At 43.5% G+C, this 20,925-nt stretch overlaps 1 protein-coding gene across 9 annotated transcripts in view; it reads right to left on the bottom strand.

The window, feature by feature from the left end:
• Positions 1-388: 388 nt before the first annotated feature.
• LOC130358635 (formin-like protein 3) overlaps positions 389-20,925 on the bottom strand; it is a 289,106-nt gene continuing 268,569 nt past the window's right edge. For 7 of the 9 annotated variants that reach the window (XM_056562151.1, XM_056562152.1, XM_056562144.1 and 4 more), the window contains 13 exons: positions 19,122-19,187; positions 18,911-19,035; positions 17,829-18,031; positions 15,568-15,802; positions 14,622-14,690; positions 14,445-14,525; positions 14,220-14,349; positions 11,684-11,844; positions 8,328-8,429; positions 5,017-5,109; positions 4,799-4,922; positions 4,481-4,599; positions 389-939 (listed from right to left, as the gene is read on the bottom strand). In XM_056562151.1, coding sequence (XP_056418126.1) covers positions 4,508-4,599; positions 4,799-4,922; positions 5,017-5,109; positions 8,328-8,429; positions 11,684-11,844; positions 14,220-14,349; positions 14,445-14,525; positions 14,622-14,690; positions 15,568-15,802; positions 17,829-18,031; positions 18,911-19,035; positions 19,122-19,187 — 1,481 coding nt within the window. In that variant the 3' untranslated portion in view covers positions 389-939; positions 4,481-4,507. Of the gene's footprint in view, positions 940-2,405; positions 2,453-4,480; positions 4,600-4,798; positions 4,923-5,016; positions 5,110-8,327; positions 8,430-11,683; positions 11,845-14,219; positions 14,350-14,444; positions 14,526-14,621; positions 14,691-15,567; positions 15,803-17,828; positions 18,032-18,910; positions 19,036-19,121; positions 19,188-20,925 lie in introns of all 9 variants that reach the window. The other 2 variants (XR_008889593.1, XM_056562146.1) reach the window with 2 other exon arrangements.

The raw sequence follows: 20,925 nt of genomic DNA on the forward strand, positions 1-20,925 counted from the left end.
CCCATCATGCCCTGAGCCTTCATACAACAGCTGGAGAGCAACAAAAGGGATACATGCCCTGGATCTACAATAAAGCAGAACCAGAAGGGATGGCTTTTCTGTATATCTGACAAGTGTCCTCACCACTGCTACTTACCAATAACAGTCCATTTAGATCAGGGTTTCCCAACCAGTGTGGCTCCAGCTGTTGCAAAACTACAACTCCCAGCATGCCCGGACAGCCTTTGGCTGTCCGGGCATGCTGGGAGTTGTAGTTTTGCAACAGCTGGGGGCACACTGCTTGGAAAACACTGCTTTAGATATTCATGTGAATTCTTACATCTGCCTACATCCTACATTATAGGTCACCTCACAACTTTCTGGAGCAATCTTGGCAAATTATTATTATTATTTTTTTTTTTTAAATTACCGTCCCCAATAACCATTAGAACTGCATTACCTGAAGCTTCAGTTGTGGCATCACTTTAGTGTTCAGACTATCCATCTGCAGACTTTTTTCTTTTTTTTTTTTACACTTACAAGGCACTACTCCTCCTCCTCCTTCTCTTTTTTTTTTTTTCTTTTTTTTTTCGCAACAAATATTGCCCACAGCAGCCGGTACACATTCAGCAAAGAATATTACAAAATATTTACATTTTTTAACAGTAAAACATTTTTAAAAAAAATATATAAATAGTAAAAGAAATAAAAATAGTTCTATAATACTGTAGCAATAAGGCACTTTTTCTCCTCTGTAAAGTGTCCCGGGCTTCTTCATTTCCCTTACAATGTGGAACGGAGGGAGGAGCGCGGCGTAAACTGCTAAGTTCTACCAGTCTATGGCCTCGCAGGGCAATGCACGGCTAAGCCTTACGACTTCGTAAACATGGAAGTGCTAGATCCGTCGCCAGGCATTCCGGAGGACCGCGTCTGCTCTTCTGAAGGGCTGATTGCGGAGATCTGAAAGATGGAAAGAGATAGTGGATGAGATGAAAGAAAATCTTTTTAAAAGATGGAGGAAAGCAGGTTTGGCGGAAGCAGTTAGTTGCTGTTATCCAGTATATGCTTGTGTTGGGAAAGAGAAATGCAAAGACAAGCGAATCTCAGCCATATACTGACCTTTTTACCCAGTGGCCTGTATACAGGGTACAGACACTGGGGCATTAGTTGTAAAAATTTCTGCAAAGCTAGCCAAGTTAGTCCTGCAATATAATCCCATGCAGCAGTTTCACTGCTTTTGTTGCATTGCTTTATATGCTGTAATTCATTAACCCGCTCCCTTTGCAAGATGGCGCTTCAATTTAAAAGGGGTACTCCGGTGAAAAACAATTTTTTTTTCCTATCAACTGTCTCCAGAAAGTTAAACAGATTTGTAAATGACTTCTATTAAAAAATATTAATCCTTCCAGTACTTATCAACTGCTGTATACTACAGAAGAAGTAGAGTTGTTCTTTTCTGTCTGACCACAGTGCTCTCTGCTGACACCTCTGTCCATGTCAGGAACTGTCCAGAGTAGAAGCAAATCCCCATAGCAAACCTCTCCTGCTCTGGACAGTTCCTGACACGGACAGAGGTGTCAACAGAGAGCACTGTGGACAGACAGAAAATAAATTGAAAAAGAAAAGAACTTCCTGTGGCGCATATAGCTTCCTCTTTAGTATACAGCAGCTGAAAAGTACTGGAAGGATTAAGATTTTATCAGCTGCTGTATACTAAAGAGGAAGTTATTTTTCAATTTATTTTCTGTCTGTCCACAGTGCTCTCTGCTGACACCTCTGTCCATGTCAGGAACTGTCCAGAGCAGGAGAGGTTTGCTATGGGGATTTGCTTCTACTCTGGACAGTTCCTGACATGGACAGAGGTATCAGCAAAGAGCACTGTGGTCAGACAGAAAAGAACAACTCTACTTCTTCTGTAGTATACAGCAGTTGATAAGTACTGGAAGGATTAAGATTTTTTTTAATAGAAGTCATTTACAAATCTGTTTAACTTTCTGGAGCCAGTCGATATGAAAACAGTTGTTTTTCACCAAAGTACAATGAAACCTCTCCAGAAGACCACCCACTTATCCAGACCAGATTTCGTATGACGGATTTTCAGAACACTATACACAATGACCGCCTTCTTTGAAAAGACCACCCTCACAGAAGATCACTTTTCAATGCAATTTTGGGTGGTCTTCTCAAAGAGGTTGTACTGTAGATGACTGGTCTGTTCTATGTAAAACCCAAGTTCTATGGTTCTAGGTCACTGGTTTGCCTTTGGAGGCACAGCTGTACCAGGAGAGTTATGAGGTCTAGTCCGACTCAATGGACCTGTACATGATACCCGCTGTGCAGTAAACACAAAAGTATTCTTTTCAAGCAAAAGCAGCATAGCCTGCAGTAGCTGATGCACATATAGCTGTCTCTGGACAGTTTCTTACCCTCAGCAATAGGAGGGATACTACAGATGAATCTTCCTGGGGCTAATCTGAGAGATAAAATAAAACATGGATATATAGATATATATTGAAGACCATCTATCATGGCCCGAATGTCAAGAAAATGAGTAGTGTGAAGGACACCATGATATCACTTCAAAGATACAGCGTGCAGAGAGTTGTCATCCTTTGTTGTCACCACTTAAAGGGTTACTCCAGTGTAAAACTATTTTTTTCATATCGACTGGCTCCAGAAAGTTAAACAATTTTTTAATTACTTCTATTAAAAAATCTCAATCCTTCCAGTACTTATCAGCTGCTATATACTACAGAGGAAGTTCTTTTTTTTTCTTTTCTGTCTGACCACAGTGCTCTCTGCTGAAACATCTGTCTGTATCAGGAACTGTTCAGTGTAGAAGCAAATCCCCATAGCAAACATCCTGCTATTTACAGTTCCTGACATGGACAGAGGTGTGAGCAGAGAGCACTGTGGTCAGACAGAAAAGAAATGCAAAGAGAAAAGAGCTTCCTTTGTAGTATACAGCAGCTGATAAGTACTGGAAGGATTAAAGGGGTACTCTGGTGGAAATTATTATTATTTTTTTTTTTAATCAACTGGTACCAGAAAGTTAAACCGATTTGTAAATGACTTCTATAAAACCATCTTTACCTTTCCAGTACTTTTTAGCAGCTGTATGCTACAGAGGGAATTCTTTGCTTTTTCTTGTCTTGTCCACAGTGCTCTCTGCTGACACCTCTGTCCGTGTCAGGAACTGTCCCGAGTAGCATAGGTTTGCTATGGGGATCTTCTCCAGCTCCGGACAGTTCATGATACGGACAACAGGTGTCAGCAGAGAGCACTGTGGCCAAGACAAAAAAAATTCAAAAAGAAAAGAATTTCCTCTGTGGCATACAGCTGCTAAAAATTACTGGTAGGGTAAAGATTTTTTTTATAGAAGTAATTTACAAATCTGTTTAACTTTCTGGCACCAGTTGATTTAAATAAAAAAATGTTTTCCACCGGAGTACCCCTTTAAAGGACAACAGTAGTGGAACACTTTTATATATGTCCGTGCCCGGGCCTCAAAAATAAACAAAATAAACTCATATATACCTTCCTACGAGCCCCCGTTGGTCCGGCACAGGCCTCACGGTCCGGCAGTGCTGACGTCATTAAACTTCCTGGGGACAGGGACGCCGCAGAGCCGTCGGCGTATCACCGGCCGTAGCGATGTCCCGCCCCTGTCGGTGACAGGCTGAGCCCACTGTCATGTAAGGAGCTCTGTCCGGCTTCTCACATGACAGTGGGCTCAGCCTATCACCGGCCGGGGCAGGACATTGATACGGCCGGTGATACGCCGACGGCTCTGCGGCGTCCCCGTCCCCAGGAAGTGGAATGACGTCCGCACTGCCGGACCAACGGGGGCTCGTAGGAAGGTATGTATAAGTTTATTTTTGAGGCCCGGGAATATATAAAAGTGTTCCACTACAGTTGTCCTTTAAGATTCTTTAATTAAAGTACTTTACAAATATGTTTAACTTTCCAGGGCCAGTTGATTAAAAAAATAGTTTTGCAACGGAGTACCCCTTTAAATGCCAGGCAACATCCTGTAGAACGCCGTTTCCCAGGCGGGGTGCCTCCAGCTGTTGCAAAACTACAACTCCCAGCATGGAGTTGTAGTTTTGCAACAGCTGGAGGCACCCTGCTTGGGAAACACTGCTGTAGAGCACAAAAGGCAGGGAAGATGGTTCACATCCACAAGTGCTCACAGGCCTGCCCCTATTGAAGCATCTTCCCTCAGCCTGCGCTTTACATTTCTGAAGGAGTAAAGTGGAGTATTTATGTAATATATCCAAGGAATATTCCATATATAGAGGAAACGGCTGCAGAACACTACTAATGTGTTCTCATAGTTGTAAATATCCAGGCATGAGAATAACATGCAGTCAGGTGCATTGCAGATTATTAGTAAAGTGACCATAAAGTTAAAGCACAGAGTGCGGGCATGCATTCCAGCGTTGTCCGATAAGAGAGGTGACAATGCATGCAGTAGGAGGGTGGAGGTACCTTTACATACTTTTGTTTTTTTTTAAAGGCACTGGGCTTAACAGTTTGAATCCTCAAAAAGGGATGTATCACAGAAGAACCGAGAGCCTCTCTTGGCTGTTCTGGCTGTGAATGGGACACTCTTCAGGACTGCAGTCATCAATGCGGGTTGGGGAGACAGAGAGATACACATACATAGTCAGATACAGGCAATCCAAAAAAATATTCTCATCACAAGGTGTAGACATCCCCAGGAGTGCGGGAAGATGCGGATATAACTCCAGGGGAAATCTGTGATTGCTGCCGGAAAAAAAAATGTACAAAAATGTCACCTGTAGAAGAAACCCACCTGTGATGATATCCTCAATGGTTCCATCCTTTCCTTCATAGACAGGGCGGTGGTCCTTGGCCTGCCGCCTCCGCAGCTCAGCTATCAAATCTTGTTGCTGACGCTTATTTTTTGGGGCTGGAGACTGAAGAAAGCAGAAACAAATTTACTGCGTTGCCCAGTGAGTGAATATAACATTACATACCAACTGATACAAACTGATGTCGCCTACTATTTACCTTAGGATCCATCTTCTTTGCCTCCTGAGCTAATAATTTCTCTCTTAGTACCTCCTCCTGCTTCTTCCGCATTTCATTCTCTTGCTCAGCATCCTTTTTGGAGAATAAGGCATTGTAAACTAGTTATACCAACAAACAAGGAAGCCTCATACATGCCACTTCCCGATCTGTTCCATATTGGCATAGCAGCCAAGCTGCAGCAGACCCAGACTATACAGTAGGCACCATTACTGTTAACATAATCCATGGTTTTGAAATACAGTGACCCCCCGACCTACGATGGCCCCAACATACGATCATTTAAAAATTTGATGACCTTTCAGAGACCATCGCATGTTGAAGGCAGCATCAACATACGATGCTTTTATATGTCGAGGCCATCGCATAAACTTCTATATGGCAGCGTAGACTGCTTCAGCTGCTGCCGGAAAACCATTTAATGTACCCGATGTGCTCCGGTGATCGTCACTCACCTGTCCCCGGCATTCCGGACCGTCCTCTTCATGCTCCGCTGCATGGCCGTCGCTCTCCTTTGTAGTCATCACATTGCCGCGCACGCAGTCCTGTCATCCAATAGGAGCAGCGTGCACAGCGACGTGATGACGGCGATGGAGAGTGACAATCCGGGGCAGCGGTGACGGTCCGGAGCGGAGGGGACACCCCGGGGACGTGATGTCGGCGATGGAGAGCGACGGTCCGGAGTGGCAGGGACACACTTTCTATATTATTATTGCACGGATCCCTCAACATACGACAAATTCAAGTAACAATGGTTTATTTGGAATGAATTACCATCGTATGTGAGGGACCACTGTACTGATTTGGATTCAGATAATAGAAAGTGGCTAAATGCAGCAAATTCATTAAAAATCCTATGTTAGGATGGGTTCACACCCCGTTTTTGCAGTACAGTTCCTATATACGTTTTCAATGTAAAAACCACATGGAACCATATTGAAAACTGTATGCATCGACTCTCCATTGAAAACCACATGTTTTGCATCTTGTACGGGTTTGTCCAGTTTTTTCCCGTACCCAAAACCATAGCCTACCATGGCTTTTGGTCAGGGTGAAAAACCGTATACCTTTTTTTTTTTAACATGGGAGTCAATGGGAATTGTACAGAAACGTATGTGCATATGGTTCCATCAGTTTGCACCATACGGTTTTTGACACCGAAAGCTTTTTTTCTTGGAATCTCAATCAAACAACTGAAACTTTATTCATAATTGAGTGAAAAGTTAAAAAAGGTATACTTTTTTCTTCTTCTTAAAAGCGGATGCAACCGGACATTAATTTTTTCAAACTGTATACGGGTTAAAATTTGTACACACGTTTTGATACAGTTTAGTCCAGTTTTGAAGAATCCGTTTTTCATCAAAAACCTGATACGGGAACTGCAAAAACGTGGTGTGAACCCAGACTTACATGTCATAAACTACTGCTACAACTGAATGTGACATTAATGGAGATGGTGTTGTTCAGACTCTGCAGCTGACAAGCACTTTGAAGGGTTCCCATTCTTGACACTATTAGGGTGCATTCCCACAGGGCGTATACGCAGCGTATTTGACGCTGCGCAAAATTTATGGCAGCAGCGGGAAATACGCTGCGTATCCCTTGGTCACTATACACACAGGGCTTTCCGGCGGCAGCCCTATGTGTGTAGTGAGTTTTGGAGGCGGAGCCATGTGCCGGCGTGTGTGACGCGCGGCTCCGCCTCCAAAACTCACTGCACACATAGGGCTGCCGCCGGAAAGCCCTGTGTGTATAGTGACCAAGGGATACGCAGCGTATTTCCCGCTGCTGCCATAAATTTTGCGCAGCGTCAAATACGCTGCGTATACGCCCTGTGGGAACGCACCCTTAGAGCACATTCACACATTGGTTTTCAGGTAGATTTCATTGTGGTTGAATTCCTCCTGCAAAACATGTCTCATAAGGCTAAGAGTACACGGCGACATGACATGGGTCGTGTACCCAAACATTGGCTACTAACGCAAGTGAATAGATTCTCATTGCAACCCACAAGTGGCCACATCCAGACCCGACCTATCCAGGATGGATTTCTGGCAGATCTTGGTTGCTGCAACTTGTAGGCCGTAACGTGACCCAATTCACGCACATTGGGAGTCATATACAAAACTCTTCACATCAAAAATTTTGCATTTTGCGCCAAGATTTTACATCAGATATTAAAAGTGTTTTACATGACAATTATCCAAGGTTTACACTAGTAACACCAGTCTTGCAAAAGTGGGCGTGGCTTTGTAAATGTAAGTTTTACATGATATTTTCTAAGGGGTGAGAGTCCATTTTACATCAAAAATTTCACACCAGCTTTATGTTAGTGTAGAAATCACAGAAACGGCTGGAGTTTTTGTTTTTTTTCTTTAGTTTTTTGGAAAAGGTGAAAAATAAATAATTATTAGTGGAAAATAAAAACATTTTTTTTTTTCCCCATGTTCACTGCACATGAATTCACATTTAAGCCCAAGAAATGTTTTATTTATACAGTTATTGCTTGTCTGCGCACTAGTAATCATGGAATATTACATCAGATGCTTCTGCCAGAATTTTCCGTGATGTAAAATTTGGTGCCAAAATTGCCGATTTTGGTGCCAACCTCGGCAATTTTAGCACAAAAAAATAAAAAAAATATGGCACCAAATTTGGCAATTTTTGACGTGAAAAAATCTAAAGTGGCACTCTCACATATTTTTAAACCAGCCCAAGAGACCTTCAAAAATGTGAGGAGGAAAAAAAAAAAGTGGAATTAATATTGATGATCGAAATGTGGTCTCTCTTGAACATGGCTCTATATTGTGTTGGCATAGACTGTATGTAATCACTCTCTGAGATTTGAGGATCTATAGCAGTGTTTTCCAACTGGTGTGCCTCCAGCTGTGGCCAAACTACAACTTCCAGCATGCCCGGACAGCCAAAGGCTGTCCGGGCATGCTGGGAGTTGTAGTTTGGCCACAGCTGGAGGCACCCTGGTTGGGAAACACTGATCTACACACTACATTCACTCTAGAGCAGAGTTAGCAATGGACCAGGCTGTCATTTCTATTAGTTTCTATGTTCCCACTCGTGCAGAGTCTTTTCTGAATACTGTCCCACTCACTGGGTAAAATGGTTTCGCAGTAAGTGTGCTGGTGACCACACCCTAAGGACAGTTTCCTGCTGGAACAATCACAGGAAAGTGTCTTTTCTTCTGGGTTTTGAGGACACACATTGAACTCACAGGTGCCTCTACAGTGTCCAACAGGCTTGCACACAAGTCTACGACACAAGGTTAATTTCTGTACCTTATAGGATCTGATGAATCGGGCGAACACTGGAAAGAAAACAGAGGGCGGCGTTGTCTTTGGATTTTCTCCAAAGTAATGGACTACAGCTGCGTACGCTTCCTGCAGAGGAGAAAAAGAAGAGATCTGGAGATACTGTTCTCTTCTAAGAGCACACAGAACTTCACAAGTTTATGCTTCCTGCAGGCACAGAGGAGGGAAGGGTGGGAGGGAAGGGTGGGAGGGAGGAATCACAGTGGGATGGATGGCTAAAAATACCCAAACTGAACAGGCAAATAAAGCAGGAAAAAACAGCTGATGGGGAAAAACAAAACACACAATTCAATAAAATGGCAGAAAAGAAGGGAAGGCAAAAGTGTGTTAGGCTGAGTTCACACCAAGTTTTTTGCAATACAGTTCCCGTATCAGGTTTTTGATTAAAAAAAAAAAGGATTCCTCAAAACCGGACTAATATGTATCAAAACGTGTGTACAAATTTTAACCCGTATACAGTTTGAAAAACGATGTCCGGTTGCAGCAGCTTTTTTTTTTAAAGAAAAAAACGTATACGTTTATAAATTTTCATTCCATTATGAATAAAGTTTGACTTGTTTGATTGAAATTCCAAGAAAAAACTGTGCAAAGTCAAAAACCGTATGGTGAAAACCGTATGGAACCGTACGCACATACAGTTCTGTACGGTTCCCATTGACCCCCATGTTAAAAAAAAATATATATATATCTATCTTGCAAAAAGATAGTCCGGCACAGAGCTGTTGTTTGCAGTTAAGAACTTTGAATTTTTATTTCAGTATAACGCAATACACAGGATAATCTGGCGCATTTCGCACCTGAGTGCTTAGTCATATTTTGGTATTCAAAGTTCTTAACTGCAAACAACAGCTCTGTGCCGGACTATCTTTTTGCTGAATTTTGTTAGAGCCGGAGGCGGTACCGGTGTGTCCGGAGCACGGGCTAAGGAGCAGCTGCAGGTGTGGTGAGTGGTGATCCATTGTTGTACTATATATATATATATATATATATATATATATACACACACACACACACACACACACACATTTCAGTATGGTTTTTCACCCGGACCAAAAACCGTGGTAGGCTACAGTTTTGGGTACGGGAAAAAGACTGAAAAAAACGTACGGGATGCAAAACAGACACAACCGGATGCATCTTTTGGCATGCGGTTTTCAATGGAGAGTCAATGCATAAGGTTTTCAATATGTATAATGAAGCAAGATATTTCAGCTCACTCCTGCATATGCGCCCGGACTGGACTTGGACACATCCACGAAATATGCAAAAGGAAGAGAATATCCAGCGCTGACTTGTGAAAGAAGGAACTTCTTTATTGGAACATAGTAGTTTCCATAGGAAACAACAAGGATTCAAGCAACGTGACGTGTTTCGGCCCGTAGGGCCTTAGTCATACCGGTTTGCGGTTTTCAATATGGTTCCGTACGATTTTCAAATTGAAACCGTAAACGGGAACTGTATTGCAAAAACGCGGTGTGAACCCAGCCAAAGACAATGGCAAACCAGTATGTAAAAAATATTCTCTAGCATTCTCTAGAATATTTGGATATATTCACTATGGGTGTCAAGTTGTCTATAGAAACTTAAAAAAAATATTAAAAAAGACCATAAACCATAGAATGCAAGCGGAAGCATGGGCTCTCACATACACTAATACAGCCATGGGCTCCCACATACACTAATACAGCCATGGGCTCTCACATACACTAATACAGCCATGGGCTCTCACATACACTAATACAGCCATGGGCTCCCACATACACTAATACAGCCATGGGCTCTCACATACACTAATACAGCCATGGGCTCTCACATACACTAATACAGCCATGGGCTCTCACATACACTAATACAGCCATGGGCTCCCACATACACTAATACAGCCATGGGCTCTCACATACACTAATACAGCCATGGGCTCTCACATACACTAATACAGCCATGGGCTCCCACATACACTAATACAGCCATGGGCTCCCACATACACTAATACAGCCATGGGCTCCCACATACACTAATACAGCCATGGGCTCCCACATACACTAATACAGCCATGGGCTCTCACATACACTAATACAGCCATGGGCTCCCACATACACTAATACAGCCATGGGCTCTCACATACACTAATACAGCCATGGGCTCCTACATACACTAATACAGCCATGGGCTCTCACATACACTAATACAGCCATGGGCTCTCACATACACTAATACAGCCATGGGCTCTCACATACACTAATACAGCCATGGGCTCCCACATACACTAATACAGCCATGGGCTCTCACATACACTAATACAGCCATGGGCTCTCACATACACTAATACAGCCATGGGCTCTCACATACACTAATACAGCCATGGGCTCTCACATACACTAATACAGCCATGGGCTCTCACATACACTAATACAGCCATGGGCTCTCACATACACTAATACAGCCATGGGCTCTCACATACACTAATACAGCCATGGGCTCCTACATACACTAATACAGCCATGGGCTCTCACATACACTAATACAGCCATGGGCTCTCACATACACTAATACAGCCATGGGCTCCTACATACACTAATACAGCCATGGGCTCCCACATACACTAATACAGCCATGGGCTCTCACATACACTAATACAGCCATGGGCTCCCACATACACTAATACAGCCATGGGCTCTCACATACACTAATACAGCCATGGGCTCTCACATACACTAATACAGCCATGGGCTCTCACATACACTAATACAGCCATGGGCTCCCACATACACTAATACAGCCATGGGCTCTCACATACACTAATTCGGTGTTTTCCAACCACAGTGCCTCCAGCTGTTGCAAAACTACAACTCCCAGCATGCCCGGACAGCCGTTGGCTGTCCGGGCATGCTGGGAGTTGTAGTTTTGCAAAAGCCGGAGGCACCCTGGTTGGAAAACACTGCACTAATATTTTCTAGTAGGGGCAAAAATGACAGCTCTCTAACCCAACTCTACAATGATGGATATTGACAATGCATGCTGAAGACAGGGACAGCATGAATGAGTTCTGCACATCAAGAGTGACATAAGATCTGTAACCCACGTGTAACACCATTACAAGCACATGACATTCTGCCAACCTTTGTGCACTTACCTTAGCATAGGTTAAAGCAGAACAATCCAATTCCTCCATATGCTACATATAGTCTGATCTATGGCAAACCTAATGTGCCCTATAAGTGAGAATATTATGCCCACACACAGAGTGACTCCTGTTCTTCTACACAAGGAAGGTCTAATACACGGCCACAACAAGCATTGTTACCTTTCCCAGATGCACTTACCTCCGCAGTCCTAGCATCCTTCTGAAGCTTGTCTAGTTTCCCTTCATTTGTGCTCACAAAACTCTTCAACACACTGTTATCATGGTGGCTGCTCTCCTTGCGGATCAAATCCATTCCCTTCCCCAACTCTCTGACATCCAGTAGGACATTTTCTAGAGACACTGGAAAGACAACAGATGTTGTTAAGATTAGAGGAATGATTATCAAACTCTTCTATCACTTCGCTCATACTTCTACAAGGACAGGCTTAAAAGGGTTACTCCGCTCCCCAGCGTCCGGAACTCAATGTTCCGAATTCTGGGTGCGGGCTTCCGTGTTCACGCCCTCATGACGTCGCACCCCCTTCCCATACACTTTGAGGGGGCGGGGCATGACGTAAACGAGGGGGCGGGCGTTAACGCGGAAGCCCGCACCCAGCATTCGGAACATTGAGTTCCGGACGCTGGGGAGAGAAGTAACCCTTTAAAGGGATTTTTTTTTTTTACAAAAGAACGTATTCCTTATGTACAGGATAGGTGATGAGTAGAGATGAGCGAATCTATCGAGATCTGTTTTGGGTCCCAATTGTTGAATCTGTCAGATTTATTTTAGATTCCAAATCAGATTAGTATGTGCTCTGATTGCCCTGTAAGTCCCCACACAAAGTTTGTACAGGAGCAGGGACTCCTCTCAAAGGCAGGAGTCCCTGCTTTTCTACATTACACTGAGTGGCAATACACATACATACCTAGCCCGGTGAATATAGTGAGTGTAGACGATTGTCCTTGTGATTGGTGGGGGCTCCGGAGGTGGGACACCAAACAATTAGACTATTGCTGTGTTGTTATCCTGCCTCATCTAGGCCTCCACCAATACACACAATCTGTCATTTAAGCCAGCCAAATACCTTAAAGGGGTACTCCGCTGCTCAGCGTTTGGAACAAAATGTTCCAAATGCTTAGAGCTGGGAGCTCGTGATATCATAACCCTGCCCCTCATGACATCACGTCCAGCCCCCTCAATGCAAGTCTATGGGAGGTGGCGTGACAGCCGTCATGCCCCCTCCCATAGACTTGCATTGAGGGGGCAGGGCGCAACCTTAATGAGGGGCGGGGCTATGACATCACGAGCTCCCGGCGCCGGCTCTGAGCATTCGAAACATTTTGTTCCAAACACTCAGCAGCGGAGTACCCCTTTAAATGACTTGATTTGCCAACAGTTATTTCTCCCACTTCTTGTGGCAGCTTTTATTTCTTGAGAACAAAGGATTAGGCAGGTTAAAATTTAACATGTCCAATCCTTCTACTCCCCTACCCAATCACTGACATCTGCCACCAGGAAGGACTCCATACACAGAACATGTATGCTAAAAATGGCAGGTTTTGCCAATAATTCAGCAAGCTGTAAAGTGAGGGATGGGAAGTTTCCGCTTACTGTGTGCGACCTAGTGGCCAATTAAACTGGGACACTTTAGGATCCATTTTATCTAGACAGCCACAAGGTAAAAAAATATACACCCAACTTAACCTGATCAAGGGGGTATACTCTAACAAAGGATGTCTCTAGACCTCAGGCCACTGTCAGAGATAAAGCAGAAGAGTCTACTTTCTATTACACCCATATTGTGCAAACAACATTCTGATCTAATTGTTATACAAATGCCCTTAAGCAAGTCTTCACTTCAGGATCAGTAGGAAGAAAATGTGCACAGAGATTAAAGCAGCCACAGCTATGTAATATATGTATGGAAAACAATATATAAACAGTGGTCCCTCAACATACGATGGTAATCCATTCCAAATGAACCATTGTATGTTGAGGGATCCGTAAAAAGTAAAGTATAGGACAGTGGTCTACAACCTGCGGACCTCCAGATGTTGCAAAACTACAACACCCAGCATGCCCGGACAGCCGTTGGCTGTCCGGGCATGCTGGGAGTTGTAGTTTTGCAACATCTGGAGGTCCGCAGGTTGAAGACCACTGGTATTGGAGGTTATACTCACGTGTCCCCGCCGCTTTGGACTGTCACCTCTGCCCTCGATGTCGCCGTCCATCGCTGTCGCCGCATCCCCGGCGCCAAAGACTCTGCTTCCCCGGCATCCTTGCTCTCCGTCACCGCCATAACGTCGCTACGTACGCCGCTCCTATTGGATGATGGGACGGCGTGCACAGCGATGGAGAGCGCAGACGATGCAGGGATCCCGAAGAGGACGCACCGGAGCCCCGAGGACAGGTAAGTGATTGTCAGCGGACCACACGGGGCACCGTAAACGGCTATCCGGTGGCAGCTGAAGCAGTCTGCGCTGCCGGATAGCCGTTTATGCGATGGCCCCGACATACAAAAGCATCTTATGTTGATGCTGCCTTCAACATGCGATGGCCTCTAAGAGGCCATCGTATGTTGAAATGATCGTATGTCGGGGCCATCATAGGTCGGGGGGTCACTGTATTGAATTGTGAAGGATTCTATTTAAATAGACTTATACATAAAAAAATACATGTTTTCTTATTCTGGAGATGATGATGATGACCGATGTCATGACACTGATGTCCTCACCTGCTGCCGCCTTCTCCACAAAGTGAAGCTCATTGTAGAACGTGGCCACTTCAGGATACTTCTCCTTGCAGATCAATGCAATGTAGTTTAAAAGGGTCAATTTCCTGTCTGTTGACTTTGTGTCTTGAAGCTGAAGCAAATAAAATTATTAGATATTGGAATATCAATCGGTAGTAGTCTCCTTTTTCGGTGCTAACAAGATGTTCAGTGATAACACAATCTTACCAAGTCCAAGCTCTGTAGTTTGAACCCGTATACAGATCCTCTTTTGCTGCTGTTCATGTAATTGCCTAAAGCGAGGATAATCTGAACAGAAGCAAGACAAGGAGGGGTTAGTTCAAGATTTCATACCAAAAAGAACTGAATATAGAGTTTACACCTCATCCTTAGGCTCTGACCCACCTCCAGCATTTGTTTCATCTTCGGAGAGGACTTAACAGAAGCAGAAGCTGCAATCACTGCGTTAAGTTGCTGAAATTTTAGAGAATGTATCAGATGGATGTACAACATTACATGCATTTTATCCTAGTGTAAAACATAGACCCAATGTCACTGATAAATGCATGCCAGCTATTATGTGGAGCTAAAAACATTCAATATACCATGTATATTTATTGTATTAAAAAACTGTACTGTAATTTATTAGGTTCCGTTCACATCTATATAAAGTTTTCTGTCTTTAATGGAACACTAGCAACAACTGCTGGACCACAATGACTTATAATGTAGGCCTTTGGGTTTTGCTGTATTGTTCACTGTTTGTGTCGTTTTTGACAGCTTTATTCTTCTTGTCCAGTCTGTTAAGTGGGTTAACCATAAGGGAGAAGTATCATGCAAGAAAATGTAGCCCCTATCCACAGGATAGAGGATAGGTTTTAAATTGTGGGGTGTCCGATTTCCCCCCCCCCCCCCCCACTATCTCCTGCACTAGGCCCTAGCTCTCCCCGGGAATGGAGAGTGTTGACCCCCCAACAAATCGGCAGCCAACACTCCCCCTCCATGTATCTCTATGAGAGAACTGGGGATAACCGAATGACTCTCCCATGCCCCCTTTCTCAGGGAGATCGCAAGGGTCCCAGTGGTCAGACCTAAATTCAAGATCCTTTCATTAGGAGATAAGTTTTCTTGCATGATATATCACCTTTAGTGAAGCCTCCAATATAGATGTGAACAGGGTCTAAGGGGAAAATACTGAAGATTGAAGGACCTGTAGAAGACAGTTCAGTTATAAGGTAACAAGCAGTGTTATTATGAATAGACCTGTGTCTCTTATCTGCCCCCATGTCCCACATCACCAACAGTGACCAAGGAAATGTCTGAGAATGTTGTAATGTTAATGTCTCTGTACCGGTGTGAGCAGCTGCAGGTTCTCGTTAAAGTTGCCCATGAACGTCATGATGGACATCCTTTGGGAGAGACGTTCCACTTTACTGAAGAGCATCATAAATCGGTCTTCATCAGACAGGTCCTCCAGAGGCTTCCTCTCCTTCTCATATTGTCTCAGTAACTTCACTTCTGCTTCTGTGGGAAGAAATCGCACCAGACACTCCACAAAATCCACAGGTATTGTCCGCAAGTCGAACCTGCAATGAAGTGAAACCAAACAAATTATGGTATGAATTTTTTATTGGGAAATGTTTTATGAAGTTACATTTAAATGGGCACTGTCAGATACAAAAACTTTTGATATGTTGTAAAGCATGTATAACCAATACGTTTTGCAATTGTTTTCATTAGAACATTTTCAGTATTTCATACTGAAAAAGCCAGTCAAACAGCCCCCCTGCCTGCTTGGAAACATACTAGTCCTGCTGTGTCCATACGTCATCACCTATGTCGTGGACACACTTCCTTGATTGACAGCTGTGAGCGCAGGGCTCACAGCTGGAGGAAAAATCCTCCCACTGTCATCTTGTGTCCCGCTACTGTCAGTGAGGAAAAGCTGGGAGTTGTAGTTTTGCTAATGCTAGGGGAGATGTGAGCATCCTGAGGGAGGGGGCGGAAACCTGCACAGTGAGACCACGCCCCCTCCCTTTGAGTGGAATTCAGACTAGTGAGCTAAATTTAAAGTGTAATAAAAAAAAAAAAATAAAGGTGCTAGACACAAATTAGTTGTACATGGTCAGGACTAGGTACTGAGTGATATATTTAAAAAAAAATTTTTTTGTTGGATCTGACGAGTAAATAGGCGCTGTCACATATAAAAACCTTTTATATGTTGTACATCTTGGCAAAAACTATAGTTTTTCTAATATACTTTTAAAGGAGTAGTCCAGTGGTGAACAACTTATCCCCTATCCTAAGGATAGGAGATAAGTCGCAGATCGCGGGGGGTCCGACCGATGGGGCCGCCCACGATCTCCTGTACGAGAGCCTGCGGGAAGGGGGCGTGTCGACCTCCGCACGAAGCGGCGGCCGACACGCCCCCTCAATACAACTCTATGGCAGAGCCGAAGCGCTGCCTTTGGCAATCTCCGGCTCTGCCATAGCGATGTATTGAGGGGGCGTGTCGGCCGCCGCTTCCTGCGGTGGTCAACACCCGCTATTTGGCCGGAGAGCCTGGCCCCCGTACATAGAGATCGCAGGGGGCCCCAGCGGTCGGACCCCCCACAATCTCAAACTTATAAGTTTTTCACCACTGAACTACCCCTTTAAGACATTTTCAAGTTATCACAGAACATACAACATACACACGGACAAAATCCATCCAAGCTGAACAGTAGATCTTACTTCGTTCCCCATTGAATTCACTGAGGAAAATCTGTAACAAACCTGCAGTGTACTTGCAATATGAATTAACATGATGATGATTTCAATTCCATGCTGCAGTTTAAATGAGAAATGCGGCAGAAAACTTTTAACTCTCCCTGTGCCGTGGGCTACAAAAAAAAAAAAATAAAAAAAAAACTTTAACTCACCTTCCTACATTCCGGTATTGATGTCCCGTTCCTCCGATGCGGGCTCCTTACATGACAGTGCGCTCAGCCTATCATCGGCCGAGGCGGGACATCGCTGCGGCCGGAGATACGCTGACCGCAGTGTGACGTTTCGAGCCTAAAAAGCAGGGAGCCGAGTAACAACCGAGAAACGGGACGTTGATACCGGCACGACGGGGGAACGTAGGAAGGTGAGTTAAAGGAGTACCCTAAGACATCTTATCCCCTATCCAAAGGATAGGGGATAAGATCTCTGATCACGGAGGTCCCACCCCCTCCCATAGACTTGCATTGAGGGGGCGGGGTGTGATGTCACACGGGCGGAGTCGTGGCCCTGTAGTCGTGAGGCTTCAGAGTCTCCAGGGCTGCATGCAGCTCACACAGGTGGGCGCTGCATGAGAGATTATGAAGGTCCCCAGCGGCAGGACCCCCACGATCCTTTGGATAAGGGATAAGATGTCTTTGGGCTGGAGTACCCTTTTAAAAGTAATTTTTTTATAGTTTTTGCAGCCCGGGCACAGGGAGAGTTAAAAGTTTTTCGCTGCATTTCTCCTTTAATTTCCGGCACAGAATTTGTTTTTTTCCACATTACATGAATGAAAATTATAAAATGCTGCAGATTTTCTGCATGTTACTTCTGTAACAAATTACATAACTGTAATGAGACACCTACGTTTGGATAGCTTTACAGATCTCCTCTGTTGTCCTTCCAGCTTTTCGCAGTGTGATGGCCAAGTTCTTGGCTCGGTTGGCTTCAAGAAGAGTCACCTTGCTAATGGATTTTTGAGAAGATTTAGTCTTGGGGCAGGTCAGGTCTAAGGCAGCCCCCTGTGCTTTAGTTTTGAAGATTTCTTCAAATTTATCCATATCCAGATCCTACAACAGACATAATAACACACCCTTAGACAAGGAAATCTACCTACTGAGAGGAGCCAGTGAAAATATTTACTTATACTTCATCCTATTAGAAATTATCACATTAATTGGGTTCCGGGAATTTGGAAACAAATGCATTCAGGATACAAGTTATCTTTACTCGTTGGTTAAAGGGGTACTCCATTTTTTTTAAATCAACTGGTGCCAGAAAGTTCAACAGATTTGTATATTACTTCTATTAAAAAATCTTAATCCTTCCAGTACTTATCAGATGCTCCAAAGAAAGTTGTTTTCTTTTTGAATTTCTTTTCTTTCTGACCACAGTGCTCTCTGCTAACACCTCTGTCCATTTTAGAAACTGTCCAGAGTAGGAGCAAATCCTCATAGCAAACCTCTCCTGCTCTGGACAGTTCCTAAAATGGACAGAGGTGTCAGCAGAGAGCACTGTGGTCAGACAGAGAGGAAATTCAAAAAGAAAAGAGGAGCATATAGCAGCTGATAAGTACTGGAAGGATTAAGATTTTTTAATAGAAGTAATTTACAAATATGTTTAACTTTCTGGCACCAGTTGATTAAAAAAAAAAAAAAAAAAAAAAAATTCTCAGTGGAGTACCCCTTTAACGAGTCTGGGTAAATGTATCCATATACATGGCATAGCTGTCAGACCAACTTTCATGTATTCTGAATTGGGGGTAACCCACTGCCAGACTCATTTGGATTAGACAATTGAAATCCAATGTGCCTGATCTTTCTCTCCTCTGACATTATTTGCCTGGAGACAGTCAGAAGACCCCTACACACTTTAGACAGTTGGCCATTACCTGCATGAATATATGCATATAACAAGGCAGTAATGAAAAAGTATAGAAACGACTTTACCTGTAAAATGCGCTCGTCATCCAGGTCGCTGAACACCGTCCCACTGATCTGGTTGGGCTTCAGTGCCGTCCAATTAAACACAGGCAAGCGGAATTTTGTTTTGATCGGTTTCTTGATCCGGATGGCTACAATGGAAAAGTTCTAGTTAGTCAGAGTCAGATTAGCATTACAAAATCCACAGAATATTCTGCCTTCTCAATGTAGAGCTTACCAGATAATCCTGTTGTGATGATGACCGGACAGGAGGATGGAAGTGGCGGTGGGGGCGGACATTTACCTAATACAGGAAATGGAACAGATTTCATATTAAAACATCTAAAGAATGACTTAAGATACACATGTCTAGGCAAGTAACTTTTCATTTTCCGATATTAGATGCTCCAACATATATTTCCAATAGTCACACTCACAGAACTACATAAAAATTGTGGATCTTTGATTTGCTGTATCATCTATGTCCGTTTAACCCCTTAAGGACACAGCCCATTTTGCCCATAAAGGGGTTCTCTGCTACTCAGCGTTTGGAACAAACTGTTCCGAACGCTGGACCCGGCGCCGTAGGCTCGTGACATCATAGTCCTGCCCCCTCATGACATCACGTCCCGCCCCCTCAATGAAAGTCTATGGGAGGGGGTGTGATGGATGTCACGCCCCCTCCCATAGACTTTCATTGAGGGCGCAGGGCGTGACTTCATGAGGGGGCGGGGCTATGACATCACAAGCTCCCGACGCCAGCTCCAGCGTTCGGGACAGTTTGTTTCAAATGCTGAGCAGCGGAGTACCCCTTTAAGGACACAGCCAATTTTATTTTTGCGGGCTTGTTTTTTGCGTGCCCAGTTGTACTTTGTAATGAAACCACAAATTTTACCCTAAAATGTATGGTGAACACAAAAAAAAAGGAACACAAAACAAAAGGAAATTTAAACGGAAATAATCATTTTGATCTTTTTTGGAGGGGGTGTTTCTTTTTTACGCTGTACTCTTTACAGTAAAAATTACATGTTTTCTTTATTCTCTGGGTCAATACGATTAAAATTATACCCATGGTTACATACACTTCTATTATTGTAGAAAACATACTTTAGCCAGCAGCAACTGTAACTTCACTGTATTCAGCAATAAAACGTGTGTACAAAAAAGAGGACTTTAAAAGCAATGATCATCAGACATCCAGATAAGAAGAAGGAACACTACCATGCATGACGCATTTCTGGTCACATGACCCTTTTTCCAATGCTAGGATGGATGCTGGATGTCTGATGATCATTGCTTTTAAGGTTCTCTCTTTTGTACACGCGTTTTATCACTGAATAAAGTGAAGTTACAGTTGACGCTGGCTAAAGTCTGTTTTCTCCGATCGTTTGGAGAAACAGCTGTGCGGTGGAGTCTGTGAGCTGACTACCTGGTCTGCATTTCTATTATTGTACTGCTTATAAAAAATCTCAAACTTTTTTTTTTTTACAAAATCATAACTTTTAAAATTGCCCTATTTTGACCAGCTCTAACTTTCTTATTTTTCCGTATTCAGGCATGCATTAGGGCTCATTTTTTGCGCCATGATCTGTAGATTGTTTTATTACCACTTTGGCTTATATGTGACTTTTTCATTGCTTTTTATTAATTTATATAGCAGTTTAATGTGACAAAAAAGCTGAAATTTGGGACTTTTTTTTTATGTTTACGCCGTTTGCTGTAGGGGATCATTAACATTATATTTTTATAGTTCGGACATTTACTCAAATATGTTCATTATTTATCGTTTTTTTTTACACTTTTTTTATTATATGGGGAAAAGTTTTTTTTTTTAAGTTTTTTTTACATTTTATACTTTTTTTAGTCCCAGAGGGGACTATTTATAGCAATCATGAGATTGCTAATACTGCTCAGTGCTATGCATAGGGCATAGCACGGATCAATATTATCGGCGATCTTCTGCTCTGGTCTGCTGGAAGGCAGATCAGTGCAGAAGACCCCGGGAGACGGGCAGAGGCAGGTGAGGGGACCTCCGGCCGTCA

Source organism: Hyla sarda, chromosome 2, assembly GCF_029499605.1.
Source record: "Hyla sarda isolate aHylSar1 chromosome 2, aHylSar1.hap1, whole genome shotgun sequence".
Lineage (NCBI taxonomy): Eukaryota > Metazoa > Chordata > Amphibia > Anura > Hylidae > Hyla > Hyla sarda.